A 25540-nucleotide genomic window follows, 5' to 3' on the forward strand; every position below is an offset into this window, starting at 1 on the left:
TTCACTAGGAGGATAATCCTAGGTCCATCCATGTTGCTGCAAATGGCACTATTTCATTTGTTTTCATGACCAAGTAATATTCCATCACATATATATTGACATTTATGTTGCTTGTTATTTATGTCTTGGTTACTGTAATAATAGTGCTGCTATGAACATTGGGGTGCATGTATCTTTTCAGATTTAGAGTTTTCATCTTTTCCAAATATATTCCCAGGAGTGGGGTTGCTGGATCATGTGGTAACTCTGTGTGCATGCGTGTGTGCTCAGTTGCTTCAGTCATGTCCAGTTCTTTCTGACCCCATGGACTGTAGCCCACCAGGCTCCTCTGTCCATGGGATTCTCCAGGAAAGAATACTGGAGTGGGTTGCCATTCCCTCCTCTAGGGGATCTTCTCAACCCAGGAATCAAACCCATATCTGCATTGTGGGCAGATTCTTTACCTCTGAGCCACCTGGAAAGCCCTGTATGATCACTTACTTTCAGCTTTTAAAAGAACTTCCATGCTGTTCTCCATAGTGGCCACACCACTTCTTATTCCCACTAACAGTGCAAGAGAGTTCTCATTTGTCCACACCCTCTCCAGCATTTATTTTTTGTTTTTTGCTTCCTTTTGTTTATTTGTTTTTTGACAACAGAAAATCTGACATTTATTGCTAGTGAAAAACCAGGATAATATTTAATAGATTTAATTCTCATTTGAAAAATTGAGAAAACTGAGGTTTCCCTAAAGAAAAACGAATCACATTCAGAATGTTTTTTAAGCATTCTGTTGAATTCCTTGAATTTCTGCTTATAACTCTGTCCTTGGGGAGTACAGATGGAACTGGCAGATGATAACACTTATTATTTGTAGACTTTTTGATGATGGCCATTCTGGCCAGTATGAGGTGGTACCATGCTCATTGTATTTGTGATTTTCAGTTCTCTAATAATTAGTGATTTTGAGCATGTTTTCATGTGCCTGTTGATCATCTGGGAGATGGTCTTTGGAGAAATGTCTATTTAGGTCTTCTGCTCATTTTTTATATTGAGCTTGGAAGTTGTTTTCATATTTTAGAAAATAATCCTTTGTCAGTCACATTGTTTGCAAATATTTTCTACTATTCTGTAGGTTGTGTTTTCATTTTGTTTATGGTTTCCTTTGCTGTGCAAAAGTGTATGTGTTTAATTAGGTCTCATTTGTTTATCTTTGTTTTCATTTTCTAGGAGATGGATCCACAAAAATAAAGCTGTGATTTATTTCAAAGAGTGTTCTGCCTATGTTTTCCTCGAGGAGTTTTATAGCATCCAGTGTTATATTTAGGTTTTAATCCATTTTGAGTTATTTTTGTGTATGGTATTAGAGAATGTTCTAATTTCATTATTTTACATGCAGCTGTCCAGTTTCCCCAGCAGCACTTATTGAAGAGACTATCTTTTCTCCAGTGTATATTCTTGCCTCCTTTGTTGTATATTAATTGATATGGTCAGTTGATTTTCCACATGAGTGCCAAGACCATTCAATAGGGGAAAGGACAATCTCTTTGACAAATGATTTTGTGAAAACTGGATAAGATGTCCACATACAAAAAGATGAAGTTGGACCTTTACTTTACACCACATATAAAAATTAGTTCAAAATGAATCGAAGACCTAAATATAAGACACAAAACTATAAAACTTGTAGAAGAAAACATAGGGGAAATCTTCACGATATTGGTTTCAGTAACAATTTCTTGGATACAACACCAAAGGTACAGGGAACAAAAGAAAAAATAAATTAGATGCCATAAAAACTAAAAAAAATTGTGTCAAAGGATTCTATCATGATTATGAAATAGTAATCCACAGAATGGAGGAAAATATTTTCAAAGCATATATATGATAAGTGATTAGTTTCTAGAATATATAAAGAATGCCTACAACTCACCAACAGCAAAATATAAAAACCAACTAACTCCACAGAGTGTACATACCTCAACATAATAAAAGCCATATATGACAAAACTACAACTAGCATTATACTCAAGGTGAAAACCTGAAAGCATTCCCCTTAGATCAGGAACAAGACAAGGATGTCCACTCTCACCACTTTTATTCAACATAGCTTTGGAAATCCTAGCTACAGCAATCAGAGAAGAAAAAGAAGTAAAGGGAATCCAAATTGGAAAAGAAGTAGTTAAACTATCACTGTTTGCTGATGATATGATACTATACGTAGAAGATCCTAAAGATGCTACCAGAAAACTACTAGAACTCATCAATGAATTTGGTAAAGTTGCAGGTTATAAAATTACTACACAGAAATCTGTTGCATTTCTATACATAACAATGAAAGATCAGAAAGAAAGTCAAGAAGCAATTCCATTTACCGTCACATCAAAAAGAATAAAATACCTAGGAATAAACCTACCTAAGGAGAGAAAAAACCTGTACTCCAAAACTGCAATATGCTGATGAAAGAAATTGAGAAAGACATAAACATATGGAAAGATATACCATGTTTGTGGATTGGAAGAACCAATATTGTCAAAATGACTACACTGCCCAAGGCAATCTACAGATTCAATGCAATCCATCTCAAATGGCATTTTTCACAGAACTAGAACAACAACAAAAAAGTCTCAAAACTTGTATGGAAACACAAAAGACTCCAAATAGCCAAAGCAATCTTGGAAAAGAAACACAGAGCTGGAGGAATCAGCCTCCCTGACTTCAGACTATACTACAAACTACAGTCATCAAAACAGTATGGTAGTGGTGCAAAAATAGAAATATAGATCAATGGTACAGGATAGAAAACCCAGAAATAAGCCCATGCACCTATGGTCAATTAATCTATGACAAATGAGGCAAGACTACACAATGTTGGAAAGACAATCTCTTCAACAAATGGTGCTGGGAAAACTGGACAGACACATGTAGAAAAAAAGAAATTAGATCATTCTTTAACTCCGTACACAAAAATAAGCTCAAAATTCATTAGAAACCTAAATGTGAGACTGGACACTATAAAACTCCTAGAAGAAAATGTAGGCATAATACTCTCTTACATAAATCACAGCAACACCTTTCTTAATCCATCTCCAGAATAATGGGAATAAAAGCAAAAATAAACAAAGGAGATCTATTTGAATTCAAAAGCTTTTTCATGGCAAAAGAAACAATGAAGAAAACGAAAAGACAACCCACAGATTGGGAGAAAATATTTGCAAATTATGTGACCAATAAGGGAATAGTCTCCAAAACTTACAAACAGCTTATGATGCTCAACAGCATCAAAACAAATGACCCACTAAAAAAATGGGTAGAAGACCTGAATAGACATTTCTCCAAAGACAACATACAGATGGCCAATAGGCACCTGCCCAACATGGCTAGTTATTAGAAAAATGCAAATCAAAACTGCAATGAGATATCACCTCACACTGGTCAGAATGGCTACTGTCAAGAAATCCACAAACAATAAACGCTGGAAAGGGTATGGAGAGAAGAGAATCCTCCTACACTGTTGGTGGGAATGTAAATTGGTACAGCCACTATGGAGAACAGTATGGAGGTGCCACAAAAAACTAAAAATAGAGCTACCATATGACCTTGCAATCCCACTCCTGGGCATATATCTAGAGAAAAACATGATCCAAAAGGATACATGCAATGCAGGTTTCATTGCAGCACTGTTTACAATAGCCAAGACTTAGAGGCAACCTAAATGCCCACCCACAGAGGAATGGATAAAGAAGATGTGGTACATATATACAATGGAATATTACTCAGCCATTAAAAAGAATGACACTACAGCAGATAGAAATAGTTAGGGATTGGGAGAGAATATGATTATTTATTTAAGACAAGGGACCTATCAATGGTGATGGCACCCCACTCCCGTACTCTTGCCTGGAAAATCCCATGGACGGAGGAGCCTGGTGGGCTGCAGTCCATGGGGTCGCTAAGAGTCAGACACTACTGAGCGACTTCACTTTCACTTTTCACTTTCCTGCATTGGAGAAGGAAATGGCAACCCACTCCAGTGTTCTTGCCTGGAGAATCCCAGGGATGAGGGAGCCTGGTGGGCTGCCGTCTATGGTGTCGCACAGAGTCGGACATGACTGAAGTGACTTAGCAGCAGCAGCAGCAGCCAGTAAGGTTCACAGTTGTTAAGAGGTGGATGAAAATTGGGTCTGAGCTTCCTAGCAGCCATAGAAAGGAAAGTTAATTACATAATTCACACTGTCCATAGGATTCTAAACACACAATTACTTAACTATCTCAGTTATGGAGAAGAATTTTCCTTTGAATTATTATTAAATAATTATTTTTGATATAATAAATGCCATCAATAATTTTCTACAGGAAATAAAAAACTAATTTCATCAATCCATTTTGTATTGCAATCCTCAATGTACCCCCACCAAATAACGCTAAAGTTCAGTGGCTGAATTCTCAAAGGGACAAAAACGGTTCTGTGTAGATCTGAAGCTCTGGCAATTTAGCTTCAGGAAAAAATCGTGTATCCAGAAGAAATGAGGATACAACAATTAGTTTTCTAAAAATATTTATTTCTTACCATGAAGTTTAGATAAGTGAAGGCAACAGAGACATCATGGCTATAATCTTCTAACAGGCACCCCATAATATTTCTAATATTACCCCTGTGTCTTTAAGGGGAATACCTCTGACATCATTTTAGGAAATCCTGGCGTCTTTTGGATCTTATGACGCAACAGGAAGCCATTTTACAATCTCAACGGTTTAGATCAGAGAGCTCCTTGAGGCACGTCGCCCCAGTCTCTCGGAATTTAATCCAACATCAGGAGTAATGAGCCTCCAAGATTCCCAAATTCCTGCTGACCATGGAGCTGAAACTTCTGGCGATCACGGAGCCCAAACTGCTAGTGACCAAGGCATCCAAACTCCTGCTGATGACCCTCACGGTGATGCCGCCATTGCCGCCATTGCCGCCATTGACACCCAGGCTGCTGCCCAAGCCTCTGTGGAAAACTTACCCCAAGAGAAAGGTAAGATGTTTTTTCCTCTAAGAATCTTTGACAGAAACGAACTATTAGAAGTTTGTTTGAACTGTGATGACCGCAAGAAAAATAAAACGGACTACCTACTATCTCTTGCGCAAAAGACATAAAATAGTGACCTCGTTGAGAAGGGATCAGCTAATTCCGTTAAAGTAGTTGGGACTCGGATTCTGGTTATTTAATGGGTTTGTGCGGCGGTGTATTTGTCATCAGGCGAGGTCACCTCTCTGAGAAACAAATTCATCCAACCCAATGGATTTTGCAGGGCAACCGATTGTGCCAGCCCTTGTACAGATATCACTGTGTACTGGCAAAACTCCCGCGGCCGTTGCCAGGGTCGTCCCTCGGTCAAGGGTGTTTGTTCTACAGCCTTGTTCCTCGAGGCCCCAGAGCGGCTGTGTCCCCGCGGCCATCAGAACCCTTCGTGCCACCCCTCCCAGGCACGCGGCGAGCTGGCCACCGCCTCGAGGCCACCCTCCAATACGCTGGGCTGGCGGGGGAGGAGGCGTGGCGAGGTGCGGAGGGGTGTCACGCAAGGCTCCTACCACGGTCGGCTGCATCCCGCCAACGCGGGACGCAGCCTGGGAGCCCGCTTGCTTCTGGAAACCCTCTGGGCAGAGAGGCGGTCCCGGCGCCAATCAGCGGAGGAGCGGGTGAGTTCGGCGATCAAAGGGCACATGATGGGCACCAAAGGGCTTCGCGCTGTGCTAACCTTCCAAGCTGGCCTGGGGTGACACTAAGGCTTAGGGCCCCTTGGACCCGAGAGAGGTTTTCTAGGGAAATGGGATCAAAGACTCAGAGCCGCGCTCTGCCCTTGGGAGCTTAGTGCCCCCCTTGGATAAGGATGAAGTGGTCATTGCCTCCAAACTGCAGCCAGCGGCAATGAACTTGAGAAAGTACCAGCTTAGGCTTGTGCTGAGTTGTGCTGCTGGGAGCACGCGATCAGGCACTCTCCATCTAGCTATAATTCTAATTCCAATTCTAATTCTGGTGAAATGAGGTGGAGCTGGTGAAACGTGTGTGTGTGTGTGTGCGCGCACACACGCGCGCGCACGTGAGGGAGAGAATGGTGAAGAGCGGTCCTGTTAATTTAATTCAGTATCAGAGTGCTTGCTGCAAAAAAGTGGATGCCTTTTCTTGAAGATGATACAACCAGTTCATTGTATAAAGTGAAAGTGTGTTAGTCACTCAGTCATGTCTGACTTTTTGCGACCCGATGGGCTATAGCCCGCCAGGCTCCTCTGTCCATGGAATTCTTCAGGCAAGACTACTGGAGTGGGTAAGCCATCCCCTTCTCCAGGAGATCTTCCCGACCCAGGGATCAAACCCAGGTCTTCTGCATTGCAGGCGGATTCTTTACTGTCTAAGCCAAATTTGCAGGTAGCAGATCTTAAAAAATCATTAAAACTCATTTCAACTAAGGGTGTTTCCCTTCTTTGAAAATGATTCCAAGTTCTTACATTCTTTCTTTCATAAGAGAGGAGTTGCCAGAAAGGCACTGAAATGAACAACATGCCCTAGTCTTAGTTCTGCTGAGAAATCCAAAAGTTACTACTGATCTGATAAAATCTTGCTTAGCAGCTAGTTCTGTACTTCTGCTACTTCTGTGACTCTGTGCTTCTGCTCCCTATCTTGTTTGTTGCTTTTATATTAGGCAGTGTACCCAGTTCCAAGATTTTTTGTTTAATTAACTTTTCCCCTTACCTTTACATTTAGTTTTTGTATTTATGTGTGCATGTGTTTGTATAACTGTATGAAGCAGAAAAAAGAGAGAAATGACTATCACAAATCATCAGTCCCTTTTCTCCCTTTTTCTTTCTCTCTCCCTCCCCCTTCCCTTGCTGTCTCATCCTGGATGTCTCATTTCAGTTCATGATTTCTCTTGTGCTCCTGTGCTCTTCTGGTAGTTTCTGAAGTCAACCTAAAGGACTGAAACCATAACTGGTGAATGATTTACCTATAAAAGGGTCTCAGACTCACTTGTATATGGTTTTTTTTTTTCTCTATGTTAACTGCTGCTGCTGCTGATAAGTCACTTTAGTCGTGTCCGACTCTGTGTGATCCCAGAGACAGCAGCCCACCAGGCTCCCCTGTCCCTGGGATTCTCCAGGCAAGAACACTGGAGTGGGTTGCCATTTCCTTCTCCAATGCAAGAAAGTGAAAAGTGAAAGTGAAGTCGCTCAGTCGTGTCCGACTCTTAGCGACCCCATGGACTGCAGCCTCCCAGGCTCCTCTGTCCATGGGATTTTCCAGGCAAGAGTACTGGAGTGGGGTGCTGTTGCCTTCTCCGCTATGTTAACTGATAATGTTAAATATTCTTTGTCCCCTCCTTTCCAATTTCTTCTTTTATTGAAGTATAGTTGATATGCAGTACTATATGTTACAAGTGTACAATATAGTGATTGACAGTTTTAAAGACTATGTTCTGTTTATTATTATAAAATATTGCGTACATACCTGGTGTTGTACAGTATATTCTTGTAGCTTATTTTATACCTAATAGTTTGTACCTCTTAATGTGCTACCTGCAAATTTTCCCTTCCCCTTCCCTCTCTCCACTGGTAACCATTAATTTGTTCTGTGTATCTGTTAGTCTGCTTCTTTTTTGTTATATTCACTTGTGTGTGTTTTTTAAAAAAGTTTCCATTGCATTTAAGTGAGATTTAAATCAAAAACTCAGAACTCAGTTAATGGTTTACAGAGTATTAGGAACTGTACATTATCTGGAGCTTTTTGTCTAACTTAAAAGTATAAGATTTTATAACTTGGTGTATAGCATAGTGTCCTTAGAACACAAGAAAACTGTCAGATTTCATATATGTACATGGCTTTATTTCCATTTTTGAGAAAAAAATTCCTCAGAAGTAGTGTGGACCCTGAAACCCCAAATGCAAGCTATTACAGATGTATCTCAAATAGAAGTTAAAATAAGATGAAAAAAATGAAGATTAACTTGGAGATTATTCATTTTACAGAAGGTGTATTTTGTATGTGTGTATGAAGTGAAGTGAAAGTTGCTCAGTTGTGTCCGACTCTTTGCAACCCCATGGACTATACAGTCCATGGAATTCTCCAGGCCAGGATACTGGAGTGGGTAGCCTTTCCCTTTTCCAGGGGATCTTCCCAACCCAGGGATCGAACCCAGGTCTCCTGCATTGCAGGCAGATTCTTTACCAGCTGAACCACCAGGGAAGCCTCTGTGTGTGTGTGTGTGCATGCATGCATGAGTGTGTGCTCAGTCGTGTCTGACTGTTTGTGACCCCATGCCAGGCTCCTCTGTCCATGGGATTTTCTAGGCAAGAATCCTGGAGTGGCTTGCTATTTCCTCCTCCAGGGGATCTTCCTGACCCAGGAATTGAATCCACATCTCCTGCGGCTGCTGCATTGCCAGGTGGATACGTTACCACTTGAGCCAGGAGGGAAGCCCATGTCATACTGTGTGTGTGTGTGTGTGTGTGTGTGTGTAGCTTCCCAGGTGGTGCTAGTGGTTAAAGAACCTGCCTGCCAGTGCAGGAGACATAAGACATACAGGTTCGATCCCTGGGTGGGAAGATCCCCTGGAAGAAGGCATAGAAACCCACTCCAGTATTCTTGCCTGGAGAATCTCATGGACAGAGGAGCCTGGCAGACTGTGGCCCATAGGGTCGCAAATCTTTGGACACGACTGAAGCAACTTACCTCACATGCTCGCAAGGTGGCTTTTAGAAATAATCAAGATATATCAAATAAGGTGTTTCCAAGCTGTATACACATCATTCCAGTGAGGGTTATTAGCAAGATATCATATAATTTAATCAGTACTACCACTTCAGTATTCTTGCCTGGCAAATCCCATGGATGGAGGAGCCTGGTGGGCTGCAGTCCATGGGGTCAAGAAGAGTCGGACACGACTGAGCCACTTCACTTTCACTTTCATGCATTGGAGAAGGAAATGGCAACCCACTCCAGTGTTCTTGCCTGGAGAATCCCAGGGACGGGGGAGCCTGGTGGGCTGCCGTCTATGGGGTCGCACAGAGTCGGACACGACTGACAACTGACGTGACGTGACGTGACCAGAAGTGGTCGGTAGAGGGAGCAAGAGGAATTTTTAGTAACTTTCTGTTGGTTTTATTTCTGTTTTCAAGAAGTCGAAAAAAAAGAGATGAGTGGAAGCCAGGATGAACCTCCTCACGAGCTTGAGAACCAGTTTATACTGCGTCTGCCTGTGGTAAGAAACCCTTGTATCTCAGACCAGATATCTTCAGTGCATAAGTATTAGCTTTGCTTGGATTCTTAAATATTTCTGTTTATTTAAGATAGCCTATAAAACCAAGAACATTTGTTTCCCAGAAATCGTGTTCTATTGGCAGTTCTATCCCAGCATGTACTCTTTTAAGCAGTATTTCTTTCATCCTGCACATGCCACTTATCTTCCTGGTTGATTTCCTGGCAAGCGGGTAGGACGATGATGGACTCAGTCACTTATCACCAGTGCTAAGAGCTTTGATCACTGGACAGCCCAGACAGGACTCTTCTAAAATAAAGTTCTTTTCTGTAACCTCAAAAGGGGCAATCTAGTGGTCAGCGCTGTCTCCTCAGATTCATCACCGTGCGAGGCTGTCGAAGCTCACCTCAACAGTGTGTTAGCATTTCTTCCCCTGTTGATACTTGTGTTCAAGTATTTATTTAGTCTAAGAAGGGTATATTAAGGATGGGCTTCAGAAAGGTATTTTCCCACTTAGGGTTAATTAATATACCCTATAATTAGTCGGACATGACTGAGCGACTGAACAACAACAAATATACCCAGTAAACTGCAGCTAAGCCTTCCCTTAGCAACCACAACTGAAGGGCAACAGTGAAAACCAGGAATGTACAGCTAGGAGAAGGCATTATCTGTAGCTACTAAGAGACAATAGTGACCAATACAGAATTGTAAAGTAAAAATTATAAATAAATAAATAAATAAATAAATTAAAAAAAAAATTAAAAAAAATAAAAGTTAAAAAAAAAAAAGAGAGACAATAGTGAGATTAGAGTCAACTTCTTCCTAACGTGACTTCACAGTGCACAGTATCACATGGTGCATGGCACTCTTCCTAACGTTTGAGACGTTTAAGGTTTTATTTAAAGGAGGACTGTTTCTGACATATCTTCCTATTAGCTGCTAAGTTGACACTTGATCCTTCTGATTTTTCAATTTACCTCCTTTTTAGGAACATGCTTCCACTGTCAGAAAGATGCTGCATTCTGGAACTTCTTCCATGAAGAATAAACTAAAAATTAACTTATTTTGTAAGTAGTTAATATCCATTCACCATACATTGAACAGTAGTTCATTAAGGGATTGCTGTGTGTCAGGCATAGTATTAGAGGGCAAGGATGTGGCAAAGAATACAATGTGGTCTCTGCCTTAATGAACTCAAAGAGAGGCTTCAGGCACTCCTACCTCTTCTTTTTAAGAGGAAAGAAAATAGAACTTGCATAAAACTTGAGGTAATTATCATGGTGTGTATAAGAAAGAACTTGGAGGTCAACTGTGGGATTTACATACTGGTGATTGTTTTCTAGATGCAAGTTTTTCTGACTGACTAGGGGAATAACAAGTGAATTTACTAATTTTTGTTCACAAAAGTGACATATCTTTATCTCCATAGTATTTATTAGATTTTTAAATATGGAGAGGTATATGAAGAATAAAATTTTAAATGGCCCATAATCCCAGCACTCAGGTAGTGTATGACTGATTGTTTCTCTCTTTCTCTCTCTCTCTGGCTATTGTATAGAATTTTACCTTTGTGACTTTAACTAGAGATTATAACTTGAGACTTACTAGTACTATTCTAGAATCAAGCGTTCCCTTTGAAAACACCCACGTTCAGTGACATGATCGAGTGCTCCTAATGGTGTCCAAATGAATGGACTTGAACGAATGGAGTTGGTCTTTCAAGAAGAGAATGAAAGATTTACTGCCTCATTCACCTTCAGTTCACAGCCATTACCAAGAAACTGATCTACTTTTGATTGAGTGACATAAACTGGAAAAAAAAGAGCTCCATATGCTCCACTTTCTTTGCTCTGGGAAGTTGCTAGTTGTGTACCCAATTCTCGCATTATGAGAAATAATGTTTCAGTGAAAGACGCATCTGTCTCACATAAGTCTTCATTATTCAAACCATCAGGTTTAAGAGTACATTGGGAAGATGCGAACCTTAATTTTTTCTACTTTTCTTTAGCTGACACACGTCGTGCAGTTGTTGAGGTAGACAACGTCTCACTAGCTGCTAAGGTGGTTGATTTGCCTTGTGTTATCGGAAGCCTAAAAACTCTGGATAGAGAAAGTTTTTATAAAACGGCAGATGTTTCCCAGGTATGGACAACTTTTCTTAATCTATTCACCCTCATATCCTTTTAGGATTTCCTTTCTCCCTCCTTTTTTTTCTTTCTTTCAATTCTCCTTTCACCTGTTTGTCATTTCTAATTTCCAGCTCAATTGCACAGGAATACAATGTCATGTGCTAGTTTGGCGTTTGATCCATCACTTCTCACTACTTAATTTTATCCAAATAGCCTTTAGAGCCTCCTGTTTGCCATTTATCATTATTTGAAAAATATGAACATCTGGGATCTTCGTCTGAACTCCCTGCTAACTCTGGAGGTTTACACTGGTTCTTGTTCAGCATCTCTACTGTTGATTTTTTAATTTTCTTTCTAAAGCAAAATGCTATCTTTTTTTTTTCAGCCATATTCCTTCTGCAGCGGTAAGCACTTGAGCAAAAAACAAAACAAAACAAAAGCCCCTCAGCATCCATATGCAGTGCTGCTGAGATAGAGAGGGAATGAATATGAGTGTATGTAATACTTGGTTTTCTGGAAATGCCAAGTAACATTCTCCTTCTGTGCTGCAGGATTGCTGGTGGTAAGAATGATCACGATCCATTACTAACTGAAGATTTGTGGCCATGGTCAACTTCTTTGTCTTTGTCAAATGTAGATGCTTGTGTGCACTGCTGATGCTGAGGTTCCCTCTTCTCCTGAAGAACCAATAACCTCTACTGATCCTAGAGCAGTCAGGAAAGCTGAAAGGCGGAGAAAGAAAAAATATACCTGGAAGCATGGCAGTGAGTCAACGACAGTCCCTTGCTCATTCTGGCTAACTATATCTATCTGCTGAGTTCTGATTACTTGGGAGCCAGGGATCTGTTGTCATACTTAGGTATTGGGTTCAGGAGGCATCTAGACACTCTTGAAAGAACAAGTCGTGTCATGAGCCTGTAGCTTATAGTGTGAGCTTTCTCTGTCCAATTCAGATAGATATGTGACTACCATCAATCATATATACATTTCACCATGTTGAATTTATTTCAGTTACTCCACCACTTAAGAATGTCAGAAAGAGAAGGTTCCACAAAACAATAAAAAAGGTTTGTGGCATGCAATTTCTGTGTCTTCTGGGTGGATTGGAAGAGGATTATGGCGGGGAAGGAGGGAGACAGTCAGTCGGATGTTCATTTGTTCACTCATTTATATGTCCAGTAAACATTTATTAAGTGTGAGCAACATGCCAGGCACTGTGTGCTAACAAATGGAAATATGTAATGAACAAAAATAGACTGGACTCTTGAAGTTATAGGCTGCTGCTGCTGCTGCTAAGTCGCTTCAGTCGTGTCCGACTCTGTGTGACCCTATAGACGGCAGCCCACCAGGCTCCCCCATCCCTAGGATTCTCCAGGCAAGAACACTGGAGTGGGTTGCCATTTCCTTCTCCAATGCACAAAAGAGAAAAGTGAAAGCGAAGTCACTCAGTCATGTCCGACTCTTCTTGACCCCATGGACTGCAGCCCACCAGGCTCCTCCATCCATGGGACTTTCCAGGCAAGAGTATTGGAGTAGGTTGCCATTGCCTTCTCCACTTATAGGCTAGTGTTTAGGAATCTAGATGTGTCATGAATTTGAAACTTCTGCTAATGCTTTCAAACGTTTCCAACTACAAAATCTTATTTTAAAGTGAACCCAGCCAGAACCTGAGAATTGGGAAATGTGGTTGTAGTCCTAACCTTACCTCAGATTTGTACAACCCTGGGAAAACTACAAGAGTACTATGCCTTGGCTTCTTTTTTAATTACATTTTTTATTTTGAAATAATCGTAGATTCACATGCAGTTGTAAGCAATAAAAAAGAGATACCATGTACCCTTGACCTAGTTTTTCCCATTGTAACTTTTTGCAAAACTATAGTAGAATATCACAAACAAGAAATTGACATTATCACTAATCACTAATCTTTTTCAAGTTGCTCCAGTTTTCTTGTACTCCTCTGTATGTGTGTGCATGTTTGTTGTTGTTTAGTCGCTAAGGCATGTCTGACTCTTTGCAACCCCATGGACTGTAGCCTGCCAGGCTTCTCTGTCCATGGGATTTCCCAGGCAAGAATACTGGAGTGGGTTGTCATTTCCTTTTCCAGAGGATCTTCCCAATCCAGGGATCGAGCCCGTGTCTCCTGCATTGACAGGCAGATACTTTACCGCTGAGCCACCAGAGAGGTCCTTGTATGTGTTTAGTTCTGTGCAGTTATCCCATGTGTGTATCTACCTACACCGTCAAGATACTAAACAGTATTGTCACTACCAGATCCCTCATCTTGCCCTTGAAAGCTACACCCACCTCCCTCCAACTGCCACCACCAGGCTCTAACCCCTGTTAATCACTAATATGTTCTCCATCTCTATAATTTTGTCATTTTGAAAATATCATATAAGTGGAATCATACAAAGTATAACATTTGAGACTGACTTTTTTCCACTCAGATTAATTCCCTTAAGGCCCATGCAGACTGTTGCATGTATGAATAGTTCTTCCTTTTTATTGCTGAGTAGTAGGCTGTGTTATGAATGTACCATAGTTTGCTTAATTGCTCACTCATAGAAGAACATCTGGGTTGTTGACAGTTTTTGACTGTTATAAATAAAGCTGCCAGCAGATTTTTTGTGTGTGAACATAAGTATTCATTTCTTTGGCATAAATACCCAGGAGTACAATTACTGGATATGTTGCATATTTAGTTTTATAAGAAACTACCCATAGCATTTTCCAGAGTGGCTGCACCATTTTACCTTAGCACCAGCAATGTTCACACAATCCAGTTGTCCGTTTCCACCAGCATGAGGTGTTGCTGCTAGTTTTCAATCTGAGTCATTCTGATAGTTGTGTAGGGGTCTCGCTGTGGTGTTGGCTTTCCCTCGTGGCTAATGATGTGGAGCATCTTCTCAGGTGCTTGTTTTCCATCTGTATGTCCATTTCAGTGAAGTGTCTGTTCATGCCTTTAGTCCATTTTCTAAATGGATTGTTTTTATTGTTCTTGTTGAGTTTTGAGGGTTTTTTTATATTCTAAATACTAGTTTTCTGTCAGATATGTGGTTTGCAAATATTTTCTCCCAGTCTGTAACTTGTCTTTTCAACTTCTTCACAGGGTCTTTCAAAGAGCTAAAGATTTTTGTTTGATGAAGTCCAATTTATTGATTTTGTTTTCTTTTAAGGATCTTGTTTTTCATGTCAATTATAAGAACTATTTGTCTAGCCCAGATCCTGAAGATTTCTCCTATTTTTAAAAAAGTTTTGTAATAAATAAATAAATAAAAATTAAAAAAAAAAGAACCATAAAAAAAAGTTTTACATTTAAGTTTGCAATCTATTTTGGTGTGAATTTTTGTACTTGAAGATTAGTTCAAGATTCTTCTTTGTTTTTTTTTTTTTGCATGTCCAAAATCTCCAGCACCATTTGTTAAAAAGGCTGCCCTTTGTCCATTGTATTGCTTCTGCACTTTTGTCAAAAATAAGTTGGGCAAAAAAAAAAAAAAAGTTGGACATATTTGTGTGAGTTTTTTTTCCTGGATTCCCTATTCTGTTCGACTGATCTGTGTTGATCACCAGTTCCACAATGTAGGTTTGTAATAAGTCTTGGAATCACGAAGATTGATTTTATTTTTTATTCAAGATTATTATAGCCATTCTAGAGCCTGTACCTTTCCATGTACATTTTAGAATAAGTTTGTCATGTATTACAGAAAAGGTTGTTGGAATTTTGACAGGAATTGCATTAAACCTATAGATCAATTTGGGAAGAACTGATAGTTTTACTATGTTTAATCTATGAACACAGTTGCTTTGGCTTTATACTGTTAGTCTAGAGCATTTATTGAGTGTCTACTAAATAAAAAACTACGTTAAGAATGGGTCTAGAGCTCTTTAAACTTTAGTAAAATAGAACAATTTCATCGTTTACTGTCTTCTCTTTCATAGGTTACTGATACCAAACAAACTGAAGAAATAGAGCTTCCTGAGGTAGACAAATCATAATATAACCTCATTGTTTACCTATAGTGGATTTTATTTTGCAGCTTTTAACAAACCCCCAAAATTATCAAGTTTACTTTTGAGCCTTCCTTCTCACCTGTAACCCCTACTCCCATACACATAGACTGAATTTGATTCACTGGAAAATGAAGAATTCATTGTTTAATGTTTGACAACTCCTAGAGCGGAAGATGCAATTTGATCAGTAGTCTTGGTATCTTAATCTGCTTCTTTTCTGTGATATTTATTTTTAAAAATTTTCTTGGAAGCCAGAGTTCACTTTTACCAGCAGTTTTTTGCAATTGCTTATTCCCCCTCAAAGTTCTAATTTCTATTTGTGGCACGATGAATTGGTTGCCATGGAGATAATTATCTAAAACTGGACTTAAGGGAGAATGTGTATAAAAACAGGCTAAGGTCCTGTTTTTATAAGAAACTCTCTAATAAAGATTTGGGAAAGTAGAATCTGGGAATTTGGGTCTTTACACAAAATTACGTCTAAGTGGCAAAATATAGCAGTTCTTTGCTAGTAAGGGTCAATGCAAATAATAAGTGAGACTTAAGGGTGGTACTTCTGAGAGAGTCTTTAGAGTTGCAGATTGAAAAGATTAAATGTCTCAAGTAATTGATTGGGAAAAAATAAGCTTGCTGTACAAAAATATAGACCCTGATCAAAGTTTCATTTATAAATAGCATTGTTTAAAGTAGAAATTTGATTGGATGTATCTTAAGCCTAATTTTTTTTAATTCATTTGTATGTAGGAAACGGCCATTCCTGCAGAACACAGGGTGTTAAGTGACATTACTGGTATTCCTTCTTTCCCTACTGTGGTTCAGCACATTGAGTCTCCTGATGTGGAAAAGGAAGTGAAAAGACTGCTGTGTTCAGATGCTGAAGCTATCAATGCCCGTATCCTTTTATACAAAATATTTTCTGTGCAGTTTGTTCCACCTCAAATGCACTAGGTGGCAAGCCCTCGTTTCTGGTATTTGTGTGCTGACGTTAATGTACAGAACTTAGAATTGGGGGTAATGTTACTTTCTAGCTAGGAATAGTACATTCACATAATAGAAATCATTCACTTGTGTAATTCAATATAAAACATTTATCCATACCAGAAATCCAGCTACAAGTGGCCTGAAGTTGGACTAAATTAAATAGCACTTTCAGATAGAGAGCCTTTTCCCTTTCAACATTACCTTCTTTCTTTCTGCCTTTTCCTTGACTTCCTCTCCTTTTAGGGTGGGAGGTCATTGCTGGAGATGAAACCAAGGAAATTGAAAGTCAAGGCTCCATTCCTAGCTATTCAGTAGCCTCAGGAATGAGAGACTATAAGCAGGGTCGTATCTTACCAGGTATGCTAATAAAGGCAAAGCAGAAGATTCAGAGAGAGAAAGTGTTGACTGTGTGTAGGCCCATTCTCCACAGACTCACAGGCCAATCACACAAAAAAAATGATGCCTTTGCACCTTCTTGTCTCTTACTGGTCCCTCAAGTTAAGGGGTTTTATATTGGGGTTCTAATATCCCATCCATCACTGCTATTCTAAAATTCCTATGGGCCCTTGGGTTGTCTAAATATTTTGATCATTGAATACATGAGTGGATCTTACACTGTTTTGTATTTTCTGTCCTTGTTTTATAAAGGGAATCATCTTCCTGTGAGACAAATTATTTATGAAATTCATTGGTTGCCCAGTAAACTTGAAGGGGAGTATAATTGCAGTTGGTGTGGGAGTCATTTAAAAAGCTTCAAATGTTTTCACCTTTCTCTTTTTTAAAACCCTTAGAATATTACATGCTTCAGGAGATGCGCAGTGATTCTAGCAATAACACTGAGGAGGATGATAAAGAGGAGGAGGAGGAGGAGGAGGAGGACTATTATGAAGAAGAGGAGGAAGATTATTATGACGAGGACATAGAAAGGGAGCTACAGGCCGGGTTCATTGAATATGGCCAGTGTGAGGCAAAGGAGGGAACCAGCTCAATGGGTAAGTTAGAGGGAAAAACAAAAGGGTGGGACAGAGTGGGTGCCAGTACTAAAGACTGACTTTTTTTTTTAATTTTAATTTTTACTTTATTTTACTTTACAATACTGTATTGGTTTTGCCATACATTGACATGAATCCACCACGGGTGTACATGTAAAGACTGACTTTGAACTTGCATTAGATGCAAAGTTAAGTTTGAGAAATTATTGCTCAAATATGTACTGGAGTTTTAGTTGATTTGGACCGTGGTCCACTAGTTTAGGCCTTGTTTAATAGATACCTGAGGGTTTTATCTATCTGTGTTAGTCATGGACATTCAGAAGTACACTCAATACGCAGAGAAAAAGCTCCATGAGATTCAGCGCAAGGCACAAAGACAGAAGGAGCTCATCAGCAAAGTGGAAAACCTGACACTCAAGGTAAATTCTTGTTGGTGGGTATAAAGATATCTTATTTTCAAAATCCCATCTCTGTGTTTTCCACTCATCTCATCTCTGTGCAGCATTCTAGTTCATTCATGAACCTGAGCAACTGCTTTAGAAATCCCTGATAAAAGATAGCCTTATTTTGTTTTACCTGAGTAATTTTGTTCATCCTATATAAGTATTTGGGGGAAGGGACCAGCAGACTTGAAATAATAATTGCCAATATTGAACATTTAACAATGTGAAAGGCATGCACAGAGCTAAGCATTTTACATGTTACTATATTTCATCCTGACATCCTTGAAATACAGGTACTGTCACTATTCCCATTTTATAGATAAGAAATTGAAATTCAAAGTTCAGGACTTTGCTAGGGACCACAGTAAGTGGTAGAGCATAGATTGCATCTTATTGCTCTGTATCAAAATGTATTCATTGCAATGAAAGAGAATTAAAGTTAATTTTTAAATTTTATGATGCTGCTTGAATAAGAATACCATGCTTGAGTTTTATTAATACAAATTAATGCATATTTTATTAATACACATTTCAGCAAAGGGAAAATGTATGTCTAGGCCATGTTTCTTCCCCTTTTATAGTGAGGGAAATTCTGAAGCATTCGGGAAATTTCTTGCCAGATTTCTTTTTCTGTAGAGCTTTTGTCATTGAAGCGGAGACACTTGATACAGAACTATACTTATTCAGAGTGTTGTCCTTTAGAATAACCAAGTGAGATAATAGATGTGGACATATTTTGAAAGCTACAGATATCGTGATTACTATTGCGTGCAGTATTAGTTAAGAATGATAATATTCTGTCCGAGTGCAGGGGAATGAAAGAGTCAGCAACAAATTCCAGGCCAGCTTTTTAAATGGTTCACCACAGTCAAAGAATTTGTGCTAAGCTAGAGAAAGGGAACATGGAGGCATTCCAACTGTTTGTTTTAGGGCAAGGAAAAAAAAAAGCTTTGTAGGGTCAAAAAATCAAATCAAATGGCCCTGTAGTTGGAGAGCATAGTTTTTATACTCTAAATCCTTTTTAAATTTTTTTTATTGAAGTATAGTCGATTTACAGTGTTGTGCCAGTCTCTGTTTCATAAAGTGATTCAGTTACACACATAAAGACAGTCTTTTTCTAAATCCTTTTTAAAAGTCTTTTGTTACAACAGACAGTTTTTTTTTTAATTTATCAAATTATTTGCCAAACTCTTTGTCTCTCTTGGTTCTCTTTTCCTTTGTGACTGAGCATTCATCACTCATATGATTTGCTTTCCAGAATCATTTACAGTCTGTGCTGGAGCAGCTTAAGTTACAGGAAGAAGAAAAAACTGAGCAGGTGAGAAGTGTGTTTTCACATCAAAGAAAATTATTTGTTTGATACAATAAATTATTAGATAGAAAGAATCCCCCAATCTCATTTCTGGCTGTTCTTTTCATAGGAATAGTAGTGGCCCAAATCTTCTAAATGAAGGTAGCAGGTTGAAACAAAGTCTTTGTGAAAATTCACTCATTCAGTAGGTATTAAATGCCTATTAAGTGAAAAGCACTGGATGTACACACAGTGTTGAAGAAGACAGATACAATACTTGTCCTAATGGAACGAACAGTCTAGCAGGGACGATCAACAGTAAACAAATTATAATAGAAATAAAAAGGTGCAAATAATAAAGGAGAACTGTGAAGGAGAGTCAGGGATGTGCTTTGAATAAAGAGAGTCCTGAATTAAATTGGGAGGGGGGATCATAATCAGCCTTTCTGAGGAAGTGATATTTAACCTGAGACCTGAAGGGTAAGTCCAAGCAGAAAGGATATGAAGAACTTGGGTGGAGCGTATGCCAGGTCCCACACTGGAAAAGAGCTTGGTCTCTTTGAGGACCTCTGAAGTATTAAAAGCAAGGAAGTGACTCAACGTGAGGTTGGTGAAGAATGCAGAGGCCATGATAAGGAAGATGGGTTTTATTCTTAAGAATGTAATGGGAAACCTTGGAGAGTTTAAAGCAGGAAAGTGACATTTAATTTAGAAGTTTTAAAGATCCTTTGGATTATTGATATCTGGAGAATGGATTGTGGGAGGACAGGACTAGAAGCTGAGAGGGCAGTTAGGAGGCTGTGTTGTAGTCTAACAAAAGATGATGGTAACTTGAAATAAGGAGGTGGAAATGGAGATAGAATAAATAATTTTTTTTTTTTACTGAAGTATAGTTAACTTACAATGTTGTGTCAGTTTCAAGTGTACAGCAAATTGATTCAGTTATGTGTGTGTGTGTGTGTGTCCATCCATCCATCATGTGCTCAGTCGTGTCTGACTCTTTGTGACCCCATGGACTGTAGCCCACCAGGTTCTTCTGTCCATGGATTTCCCAGGCAAGAATACCGGAGTGGCTTGCCATTTCCTGCTGCATGGGATCTTCTTGACCCAGGGATTGAACCCGAGTCTCTTGAGTCTCCCACATTGCAGGTGGACTCTACCGCTGGAGTCATCTCTTTTCAGACTCTTTTCCATTATAGGTTATTACAAGATACTGAGTATAGTTTCCTGTGCTATATAGTTGGTCCCTGTTGTTTATCTAGTTTATACATAGTAATATGTATATGGGGTTCCCTGATGGTTCAGTGGTAAGGAATCCACTTGCCAAGCAGGAGATGTGAGTTTGATTCTTGCCTGGGAAATCCCATGGACATTGCAAAAGTCAGACACGATTTAGCTACTAAACGGCAACAAACACATATATGTTAATCCCAAACTCCTAATTAATCCCTCCCCACTCTTTCTCCTTTGGTAACCATAATGTTGCTTTCTATGTCTGTGGGTCTATTTTGTTTTGTACATAAGTTCATTTGTACCATTTTTTAGATTCCACATACAAGCGATGTAATATTTGTCTTTCTCTGACTTACTAATACTTCACTTAATATGATAATCTCTAGATCCATCCATGTTGCTGAAAATGGCATTATTTCATTCAGAAAGAACATATATATTTGTAAATGCAATAAAATGTTTTATAACTGTTTTACTGGGATATAAATTCATGTGCCATACAATTCACCCATTTAAATTGTACAATCCAGTGACTTTTAGTATGTTCACAGAATTGTGCATTCATCACCACAATCAATTTTACATTTTCATCACCCCCAAAAGAAACTTGTACCCATTAGCAGTTACTTCCCATGTCTTCTGACCCTCCCACACACTCCATCCCCATCCCCACCCCCCAGCTCTAGGTAACCACTAATCTTCTTTCTACTACCCTACTTTGCCTATTCTGATTATTTAATATAAAAGGAAATATAAAATACATGGTCTTTGTGTTTGGCTTCTTTCACTTGGCATAATGTTTTCAAGGTTAACCATGTTGTGGAATGTATCAGTAATAGATTCTATATTATGGCCAAATAATATTCCATTGTACAGATATACAACATTTTGCTTATCCATCAGTTGACACTTGGGTTGTTTCCACCTTTTGGTTATTACAAATAATGCTGCTGTGAACATTTATATATGAGAGAATATATTTTAAAGTTAGAATTGATGGGACTCAGATCAGTTTCTGGGCATTGAAGGAGAAGGGAGCGTTAAGGGCATAGGCTTGATTTCTAACTTGAAAGACCATTATGTAAAGCCCCCAAAGAGTGAGCAGAGTGAAGAGAGAAGAGGGCAGTGTGGGATTAGTGAAGGTCAAGCAGCTGTACAGAAATGTATGCTGCTTAAGAGTAGGATAATGGTTTTAAAGAGAATGGTGGTCTTATTATGAGGATGGACTTAGCATGGGGCTCTTTTTAGTTATTTACTTTTGGCTGCCCCATGCAGTTTGGGGAATCTTAGTTCTCTGACCAGGCATTGAACCTCAGCAGTGAAAGTGCAGAGTCCTAACCACTGGACCACCAGGGAATTCCCTAGCATGGAGCTCTTAAGGTAATGATGCCATTCCCCCATGTCCATCCCCATACCAACAAGGTCAGGAGAATTCTCACATTCTGTATATGCCCTTCCCCTCGGCACATCACTCACCCAAGTACTGCTTATATACAACCATGTGAACAGTTAATGCCATGATTGCTTTAATACCCTCTAAACATCTTTATTTTCCTCCATATAAGTAGTTAATATTGGGGAAGTGCTATTTTCAACATAGAACTATTGCTGTACTCTTTATTCACTTAGAGTCCTTTTTGTGCTGTGCTGTGTGCTGAGTTGCTCAGTCATGTCTGACTCTTTGCGACCCCATGGACTGTAGCCCACCAGGCTCCTCTGTCCATAGGGATTCTCTAGGCCAGAACACTGGAGTGGGTAGCCTTTCCCTTCTCCAGGGTGTCTTCCCAACTCAGGGATCAAACCCAGGTCTCCCACATGGCAGGTGGATTCTTTACCAGCTGAGCCACCAGGGAAGCCCTTTATGTTAGCTCATTTATTCAACACAGATTTATTGGGTACCTACTTAAAGCTAGGCTCTGCAGGGAACTACAAAATGCTTATGTCACAATCTCTGCCTCCAGTTGGGGAGAAATCCATGAGAGGGATAGGGATTTAAAGGAATGAGAGCTCACTTTTGTCCATGGAGATTAGAGAAAACTTCATAGAGAGATGGTGTTTAGGGCCTTAAGAGGTGGGTAGGGTTTTAATAAGCTTCTCAGGTGGCACAGTGGTAAAGAATCTGCCTGCCAATGCAGGAGACTGGGTTTTGATCCCTGGGTTGGGAAGATTCCCTGGAGCACAAAACAGCAACCCACTCCAGTATTCTTGCCAGGAAAATCCTATGGATAGAGGAGCCTTTGTGTCCATGTGGTCACAAAGAGTCAGACATGACTGAGCAACTGAGCACACACAGACACAGGGTTTAATAAAGAGACAGAAACAAAGGCATTCTGTATGGAAATTTGTATGGAAAGTAGCATGCACAATGGCTCAGAGGTGGTGATGCCAGGCTTCAGAGTTGAGATTTTTGGTGTAGTTCATAGTAAACTTTAAAAGCTTTTTCATCTGGAGAGTAACTCAGGAAAATTTCTGTGCCAGAAGTAGATGGGAGAAATTGAGGTAGGAAAAGATTAGAGGAAGATGCAAGTGATAGAAGGAATCTGAACTTAAAAGTTGATTGGCACTGTTCTTTTTTTAACATTTTAAGACTAAGATAACCTTATAAATGCCAAATGACAGTCTTTCTATTTGGTTTATATAAGTAAATTCTAGATCAAGTAATGGGACTTAAGATTTCAGATGAATTTTTCATGTTTTTTCTCCCTCTGCCTACAGCTCACTTATCTACAGGAAAAACTGAACTATTTCCTGAAGAAGTGAGGAGAGTCTTCACTCTGGCACCCAGGCCTTCGATTAACCATCCAGACTGAAGTCTAGATAAACTGTGCCTGTTTCTTTTCCTTTCATTGCCTTATGCCAAATCATTTCTATTTACTTCTCTGAACCTTTTTTTTTTTTTGCTAGTTCTGTAGGACCTGAAGATCCAGCTCAACTATGAGACTTGGCTTCTTTTTATAAAGTTTTAAGAATTTCTTAAATGCTTCTATACTATGGTGCCATCAGATAATTTGGCCATGCTTGCCAAAGGCAGACAGTCTTAACCTGGAGGCTACATAGCCAGTCTGCAGAGATTTTAGCTTTTTCTTCTGCTTGTTTCAGATATTTACTGAAACAGAACAAAGTCAGACCATTTCTGCCAAGTGCTAGAATCCGCCACAGTGAATTTAAGTGCCTTCCTGGCAGCAGTTGTTCCTAAGTTGTGAGGTGTCTTTGTTCAAGCATTAGCAGCTGCTTTCCTGCTCAGAGGAAGTTTCTTGCTGCCTCCATCTTCTTTACATTGTTAATATTTTTAGAATTGTGCCTGGTTGTTATTTGGCAGCTATAGGAATAGTTAAAGCAGAGGTGAAATTCTGAGCTGTTTTCCTTATGCTGAGCCTCTTCATCCTAACCCCCACCAGAAAAGGTTAGGAAAAAGCAGACACCTGTGAGTGTTCCCTGGTAGCCCACTGGTTAGGATTCCAGGCTTTTCACTGGTGTGGCCAGGGTTCATTTCCTCATCTGGGAACTCCTGCAAGCTACATGGCCCAAACAAAAAATAGATGCCTGTGAAAACATCCTTAAAAACCCTGGGCCAGTTCCTTTATTTCTAGCTGTATTAAGATTTTCTAGCCTGTGTTTTTAAGCAATAAAATTATTTAAGTGGATTATTGTCACTTTATTAAAACAGTTCCCTTGAGAAGTACATTCAAATCCAAAAGGAAACTGATGAGACAAGCAATAAATTCTGCAGTTAGGAAATGACAGAAGATGCTGTCAGCACTGGGGCATCCTTCTAAAGAGCTGTTAGGATGATTCCTAATGAGCTAAGCAAATCGTCTAATATTCACAATACATCACTGGGCTTTTGAGAGAAGGTACAGAGAAGTGATAAAAATGGCAGCTCCAATATTTGCACTGAATTATGTTGTAGTCGAAGGAACACAAGGTTAGAATCCTGGCTCTGCTACCTAACTTGGGCAAGTCCCTACACCTCTTAGAACTTCTGTGTCCTTATGTGGAAATTAAGGGTGATAATGCTTATCACCAAAAGGCAGCTGAAGGTTTTCTGGAAGTAGCCCAGCTTGACTCAGATCTGGTCTCAATTGGTGAAGTTGGTGCCACTCCGGGAGATGAGCCCCAAGCTTGCTCTGCCACTTTCAGTGCTCCCATTCCCAGCTGAAAGCAGTGAGCCAGGGCAGAGAAGGGGAGGTTAATATGCATGGGCTGGGCCTGTGCAGAAGGGATGAAGATGCAAGGAATGCTTGGGGGAAAATGCAGGGGAAAAGTGGGACTAAAGGGAAGGAGAAAATGAAGCCAAGCTTAGGAGAGAAGTTAGAGGACAGTTTGAAAACCAAGATGATTTTTTTTTCAGAAACCCAATTTAAAAGATGAAAGAATAGGGAAAAGGAATTGTCATAGGCAGATGGTGGGGGAAGAGGCAGGATTTGAAAAGAAGGCAGGCCTTTCCAGGTGAAAGGTGGCAGAGGACTAGGGAAGAAATGTAAACAGTGCCCTGGGTACATGGCTGGGGAGGCTGCGGCCAGAGAGCATGCCACATGTGCCACGTATGGGGCCATCGCGTGGGAGCAGGAGCTCTGGTGAGGCCATGGGGAAGAGAAGACAACAGGAAGGAGCAAATTCATGCATCTGTGGCACCCTTCTGCTCCCTCTTCCACCACATCTAACCCTGGGTAACTGCCTCACCACTGTCCAATCCCCCCTCAGGCGGCAGCAATAAGCTGCCCTGACTCCCTCCTCACCCCAGCACACACACACGCTACATCATGAAGTTTTCCTTCTCTACAGCCCAGTGATTCTGACTTTGGCATGTTACAGAACTGCGCTGTCCAATGTGGTATCCACTAGCCACATGCAGCTTTTGAGCACTTGACCTACGGCTAGGCAAAATTGAGGTGTGTCTTTCCAGGTAGGCAAGGCTCAACTGCAGGAAGCCCTAGGCCTTGGCTGAATGCTCCATGAGCCCCCTGGAACCTGGAAAGACAGGCAATCTCATGGGGCTTCGGGACACACAGCTTCCTGTTTGGAGGGAGGCTGTCATGGGGCAGTTTCTCATCTGCCTCCCTCATTCTGGTGAGGCATGGGGTTTTTCTGCCTGCCTCCCTTCTCCCCTGTCCTTGCCCCACAGGGTTCTGCTGCGAGCCGTAGAGCTGCTTGGCGGAGGTGTGGAGCTGCTCCTCAGGAACGCAGTGCGCTGCCACTCCTGTTGCATGCCATCTGGCCCCTTTTGTTTCAGTGTCA

General features: G+C 40.1%; 1 protein-coding gene across 1 annotated transcript; it reads left to right on the forward strand.

Annotated features, from left to right (window-relative positions):
- Positions 1 to 4801: 4801 nt before the first annotated feature.
- TAF7L (TATA-box binding protein associated factor 7 like) lies at positions 4802 to 23943 on the forward strand. The gene is made up of 13 exons (XM_040266515.1): positions 4802 to 5000; positions 5226 to 5665; positions 10208 to 10286; positions 11228 to 11361; positions 11986 to 12112; positions 12360 to 12415; positions 15291 to 15332; positions 16107 to 16254; positions 16587 to 16700; positions 17135 to 17335; positions 17642 to 17754; positions 19037 to 19096; positions 23018 to 23943. Exons 1-13 carry the CDS (start codon positions 4802 to 4804, stop codon positions 23060 to 23062), a joined length of 1758 nt encoding a protein of 585 aa, XP_040122449.1. The 3' UTR covers positions 23063 to 23943.
- Positions 23944 to 25540: the final 1597 nt, after the last annotated feature.

Source organism: Oryx dammah, unplaced genomic scaffold (assembly GCF_014754425.2).
Source record: "Oryx dammah isolate SB20612 unplaced genomic scaffold, SCBI_Odam_1.1 HiC_scaffold_23, whole genome shotgun sequence".
Taxonomy (NCBI): Eukaryota; Metazoa; Chordata; class Mammalia; order Artiodactyla; family Bovidae; genus Oryx; species Oryx dammah.